Source organism: Harpia harpyja, chromosome 21 (assembly GCF_026419915.1).
Source record: "Harpia harpyja isolate bHarHar1 chromosome 21, bHarHar1 primary haplotype, whole genome shotgun sequence".
Classification (NCBI taxonomy): domain Eukaryota; kingdom Metazoa; phylum Chordata; class Aves; order Accipitriformes; family Accipitridae; genus Harpia; species Harpia harpyja.
This window is the reverse complement of record NC_068960.1, coordinates 12701276-12707275: the sequence shown is the minus strand read 5'-3', so window position 1 is coordinate 12707275 and position 6000 is coordinate 12701276. Positions and strand designations below refer to the sequence as shown.

Here is a 6000-nt window from a genome sequence, read left to right as displayed (position 1 = left end):
GGTACCCTGAAAGCATCCCTGAGAAAATCAGCATGTGCATTTTCTTTTTTTCTCACGAAACTGGAGGATCTTCATCAACGAAACAGTAAATATCAAGTGATCATTTCTTGCTAAGTAGTGAAGGAATACCATGGAAAACTATCTGGGATGGCTCCAACAGCCTGGAAGGAGGTGCGGGCAAGTCTTACGCTAGCGTAACCCGGGGTTGGGAGCAAAGCGCATAAACCAGTCTGCAGGACGAGTTTGCTCAGACAAGTTGAGACACAGCAAAGAGTATTTTTTGCTCAAACCAAACCATCGACTCAGATTTTACACTAGGTTTTGCACATAAAGGAGCCGATCCCGCATTGGATTCGGGTGAAATGAGAACCAGCTGTTCCACAACTCTGGTGAGGCTCTTAATAAATTATCACCGGTGGAAGAGGGGGGTGCTGGCCCCGAGCTGTCTGGTGAATCGCACGCTTTTTTCCTCTGGTCACAAATGACAGCCACTGGAGCAGCTGTGCACGGGTGGCTTGTTGGGATCAGGTGGACCACCTGGGAGTAACTTCACTTGTCCCCGACTTGCATCAAACGTAGCACACCTCTGCTAAGTACTTTATTTTCCAGGTAAGCCGGTTTTGGTTTTAACGCAGAAAACTCGGCAGCGGATGTGCTGGTTGTGTGAGGCGGCGTGCCCAGTTCTGGAGAACAGGGTGGTTGTGCTCCCTCTGCCCTCGCCAGGTGAGCGGTTCACCGCTAAGGGAGCGGCGGTGGCGAGGACCGGCCCTGCGGCAGCGCGGCAGCAACACCGCGGAGCTCCTGCGAACGCCGCTCTTCGTGGGACACTGAAGCGAGGCGGCGCGGGGCGCGGTTCAACGGCCACGCACAAGCAAGCGGGCTGCTGTTCCCTAGCTTTACTGGAAAGGCAGGCGGCCGGCCCCCCGCCGCTGCCTCCGCCCCCGAGGCCTGCCGCCGGGCTCTGGGGCCGGTCCCCGCCTTCCCCCGGCCCTCCCCGGCGGCGGCGGCCGGGCGGCGCCGCGGCCCTGTCCCCCCCTCCCCTCAGGTGGCGGCGCCGGGGCCCGCCGAGCGTGCGTCTGCCGCTGGGGCGGGCCGGGCCGGGCCGGGCCGGGCCGCGCGCCCCTTCCCGCCTTTCCCCTCAGCGGCTGCGCGCCGCGGGCACCGGCCTCCGCCCGGCCGCCTCAGGCCGCCCTCGGTTCGCGGCGGCCTGCTGGTGCGACTGCATGGCCGGGGACGCGCCGGGGCCGCCGGTGAAGGTGCTGGCCGCCCAGCTGCGGGCGGCGGTGCGGGGCGCCGGCGGGACGTGGCTGTTGGGCCGGGCGGAGGCGGGCCGGGCGCCGTTGCGCCTGTGGGCCGTGTGGATGCAGGGCACCGTGCTGGAGGTGGAGCGCGGCGGCGCCCGCGGCGGCTCGGCCCGGCTGCAGGACGGCAGCGGCCCCTTCACCGTGCTGGGGGTGGAGGAGGTGCCCAAAGGGCGGCCCTGCCTCAGCGCAGGTACCGGCCGGCGGCGGGGGGAGGGGGAGGGGGAGGGGGGGCGGCGGGCGCTGAGCGGCCCCCGGGGTGTGGGGAGCGCTTTCCCTCCCCGTATGTAAAGTAATTCGGCAGATCGCCTCCTGGTGCCCGTCGGAGGAGCCCGTGGGAGGTGTCGCTCCCCGGGTGGGGCAGGTACGCCGGCGGGGGGCCACACGCAGGGCACGGCAGCCAGCCAGCCCGCCCCCGCGGCCGTGCCCTCCCGCGTACGCCCTGGGTGCGGGCGGCCGAGGGCATGCTCGCTTGCACCACGGGCCGGGCCCGTGTACACGAGGCACCTCACGCCCACTAGCGGACGGGTGCTTCCCGCACAGGGATGCTGGATGCTGCCGTTGTCTGAAGGCAGGAGACTCGCAGGCCTGCTTGCCCGCTGGCTACATGGAGCGTTAAGAATGGTTCTTGTCTGTGCGTCAAGTACGTGTCTGAGCTTGCGCAGCTGCGCAGAGGACACGCTTTTACATACAAGATCATTCATAAAAGGGGCATCCTGAAAAAGCTGCGCTGCTGTAGCAGTCGCAGAAGGAGCAGAGTGTGCTGCAAGGGGAGTGTCTTTGTGGCTGTCAATACAAAGACTTGTGCTGTCTTCCCCTATGAGTTCCAATAAGGATAGGGCCTGTTTTCAGCTCTCCGCAGTTACTGGAAATGTTAGATCAAACCAGGGTGCTGCTGAGAAGACCTGTGAGTCAAGGAACAAGGATAGGGATTTTTCTTCTTTTTCTTTTTTTCTTTCCTTCACCAGTAGTGTTAATTCGAGTGGAGAAGTGCTGGACTGCAGGAATTGTGGTACAAAGTAGTCACATTGCTTAATTTTGAGTCTTCTGAATTGTCCTCCCTCCACTTGCACAGCAGAAGGAGGAATTGTGTGCTGGTTTTGACTCTTATTGTATGTGAAAATCTAGTAAAATTACTGTAAAAATGGCCATATGGATAATGAAGCCTTTTTCTGAAATTTAGTTTTAAGCAATCTTAGTTCCTTGAGATTCCTTGGGAGTATTGGCAGCTTTAATTCAAACTATAACAACTACTTGGTTTTAAATATTTTGCTTTCTGAATTAAAAATAAAATGAAAATACAAAGGTTAATTAAATTTCATGCTTGCTTGTTTTTTTAGGGAAGTATGTAATGGTGATGGGTGTGGTGCGCTCCTGCAGTCCTGAGCCTATTCTTCGAGCAATAAAGATGACAGATCTTTCTGAAAACCCTGTGCATAAGAATATGTGGAGCCTTGAAGTGGAGGATTTGCACAGAGTCATCCCCTAGATCCTTTGTCTTCTGCCTAAAATATCTGGAAATGTACTTTTTTTTTTTTTTTTTTTTTTCCTGCTGCTGCTTGGTGCAGAACACTGGGCCATTCTGTGTATTTGTGGTTTCAAACAACTACCAGTTAGTTTTGGAGTAAACTGAAGTGAGATGTCAGGCTCCGAGTTAAGTGGAGGGATCAGTGCAGATAATCACAATGTTCATCTCTTTCACAGTCTTTTTTTATACCAACAGATTTGAGAAACACTTGATGCTTTCTGTGTAACATGTCTATGCTATTAAGAATACTACATGTTTCTTCATATGTTGGTTGCTGTTGCTGGGAGCATGTGTTTAGATAGTCATTCCTATAACGGGGTATTCTTGGCAGAAAGGGCTGCACAGAACTCGTGTTACCAGGGTGAACTCAATATGTGGAATGAAGGCAAAATGTGTTTCAGTCCATTTAGACTGTGGTTGGAAATAACATCTTCATCTGTGTTTTCTCTTTCAGTGTATTGGCTTTGTGTGGCAAGGTTTTGGTAGCGGGGGGGGTTACAGGGGTGGCTTCTGTAAGAAGCTGCTGGAAGCTTCCCCTGTGTCTGACAGAGCCAACACCAGCCGGCTCTGAGATGGACCCGCCGCCGGCCAAGGCCGAGCCAATCAACGATAGTGGTAACGCCTCTGTGATAACATTTTTAAGAAGGAAAAAAAAGTTGGGACAGACGGAAACAGCAGCCGGAGAGGGGAGTGAGAACGTGTAAGAGAAACAACCCTGCAGACACCAAGGTCAGTGAAGAAGGAGGGGGAGGAGATGCTCCAGGCGCCGGAGCAGAGATTCCCCTGCAGCCCGTGGTGAAGACCATGGTGAGGCAGGCTGTCCCCCTGCAGTCCATGGAGGTCCACGGTGGAGCAGATATCCACCTGCAGCCCGGGGAGGACCCCACGCCGGAGCAGGTGGGTTCCCGAAGGAGGCTGTGACCCCGTGGGAACCCCGCGCTGGAGCAGGCTCCTGGCAGGACCTGCGGATCTGTGGAGAGAGGAGCCCACGCTGGAGCAGGTTTTCTGGCAGGACTTGTGACCCCGTGGGGGACCCACGCTGGAGCAGTGTGCTCCTGAAGGAGTGCACACCGTGGAAAGGACCCATGCTGGAGCAGTTTGTGAAGAACTGCAGCCCGTGGGAAGGACCCACGTTGGAGAAGTTTGTGGAGGACTGTCTCCCGTGGGAGGGACCCCACACTGGCGCAGGGGAAGTGATGAGTCCTCACCCTGAGGAGGATGAAGCAGCAGAAAATAACGTGTGATGAACTGACCGTAAACCCCATCCCCGTCCCCCTGTGCTGCTGGGGGGCTTGGTAGAGAATCTGGGAGTGAAATTGTGCCTGGGAAGAAGGGAGGGGTGGAGGGAAGGTGTTCTGAGATTTGGTTTTAATTCTCATTACCCTACTCTGGTTGATTTGTAATAAATTGAGTTAATTTTCCCCAAGCTGAGTCTGTTTTGCCTATGATGGTAATTGGTGAGTGATCTCTCCTGTCCTTATCTTGACCCACAAGCTCTTTGTTATATTTTCTCTCCCCTGTCCAGCTGAGAAGGAGGGGGAGTGATAGAACGGCTTTGGTGGGCACCTGGTGTCCAGCCAGGGTCAACCCATCACATTCAGTAATAACCATGTCAGTAAACTCTACTTGTAAGAAAGAGAGATGTCTCTTTCTAACTGTAAGCAGAGTCTTGTACTTCAATATCTCTCTGGTTTCTGTGTTTCTGAAAGACTGAAAGTGGTACAGTAATAACCCATGTTTTCCAATGAAGTGAAATTAACTGAAAAGATGTGACGCAGGATTCCTTGGTATAGGTTCTCGAGGTTCAAGATGCAAATCCCTTTACCACCTCATGAAACAAGCTTGCTGTGCCCAAGTGCATTTTTCTTTTTGAAGGTTTCCTTTCTTGTTCCACTGTATGCTATTTTTAGTTGTTTAAATCATTCTTAAATATATTTTATTTTTATCTTTCTTTCCTCCTCCTGTGAAAAAAACCCAATGAAATCAAATCAAAAAACCTGTAAAAAGCAGAACTATTACCATTTATTTCCCACCTTGTCTAAAGAGAATTTGAGTCCTAAAGAAAGCATTGCATTATCCATGTGGTATGGCTTTGTAGTTTGGGTCTATATTGTCCAGCAATACATTTATGTTAATTAGGAATGCGTATAGGAAAGGAAGCTACTCTCTGATTGTACTCTGTACAATTTAAGACAAGAATCGAGTGGTGGTAACTGAATTTTAAAATTGTGGGATTATGTTTTCAAAGCGTATGGAAATAAAAACCTGTCTTTTAAGTAGATCTTTAAATGAGATCTTTACAGATTAAGGACTGGATTTCAGAGTGCGGTTCTAGCCTTGAGTTCAGTATTCCAAATCAGACCACATCAGAGGCAGTTGTATAATGGAACTCCTGTGCTCTGAGACCCTGCTGATGAAATGCCAAAACACACGTACGTACAGAATTTTGGCAGTCTGAGTTTATTTATTATTTTTAATGCTGGGAAAAAGCCACTTGTGGAATGCTGTAGCCTTTCAGAAATGATCCATGTGGTCAGCATATTGGCTGGCAACTGTTTTTATCTGGCAATATTTTTCCATATGGATGCTGCTTATGCCAGGAACCTGAAGCTCTTTCCAAATAAGTTCATCTTGCCATGCTTTCTAACTAGGCAGTAAAACCCTGAAAATAAAAGAGCTAAAAGGTCTGCTGCATCTTTGCTAGTGTCAGTAAATTTATGGCAGAATTAAATATGGCTTGTAGCTCCTGTTGTATGTAGTTGATGGGTGCACAGTGTAGTGGCTAGCAGGAGTGAAGCTACTGTTAATCCATCTGGCAGTGATGCATATTCACTGAACGCATCTGAAAAGTGGTATTTGGATTGGATTGGACTGGATTTACATAGGGCTGGATTGGATTTGTAGAAGATTTCTTTGCATCTCTCACCACCATCTCCCATCCAGAGGTTCATGAGTTGAAGCATCGGGGGTTTCTTTGCTCACTTGTTAATGGTCAATTCCAAGCATAGTAAGATCTAGATCTCTTCATTGCTTGATTTAGGGTGTTTCAGTATTGGTCTGGCTCTGTACTGTACACTTGACCTCACTAAAACCCCAGACATAAACTCTGGTTCCATCCCCCTAACAAGTTTCACATATTTGATTACTACAAAGCTGTAAATATTGCTTGGC

At 51.4% G+C, this 6000-nt stretch overlaps 1 protein-coding gene across 1 annotated transcript; it reads left to right on the top strand.

Moving 5' to 3' along the window:
- The first annotated feature begins 1138 nt into the window (after positions 1–1138).
- On the top strand, positions 1139–3278 carry RMI2 (RecQ mediated genome instability 2). Its single transcript, XM_052772796.1, has 2 exons — positions 1139–1494; positions 2642–3278. The coding sequence occupies exons 1-2, from the start codon at positions 1224–1226 to the stop codon at positions 2788–2790; spliced, it is 420 nt and encodes a 139-aa protein (XP_052628756.1). The 5' UTR covers positions 1139–1223; the 3' UTR covers positions 2791–3278.
- The last annotated feature ends 2722 nt before the right edge of the window (positions 3279–6000 follow it).

What these genes read in the sequence shown, in the direction of transcription:
- RMI2 (XM_052772796.1), top strand. Translation starts at nt 1,224, where the DNA reads ATGGCCGGGGACGCGCCGGGGCCGCCGGTGAAGGTGCTGGCCGCCCAG. An exon ending in GCGGCCCTGCCTCAGCGCAG is followed by an intron (nt 1,495 to 2,641) that starts GTACCGGCCGGC and finishes TTGTTTTTTTAG; the next exon opens with GGAAGTATGTAATGGTGATG.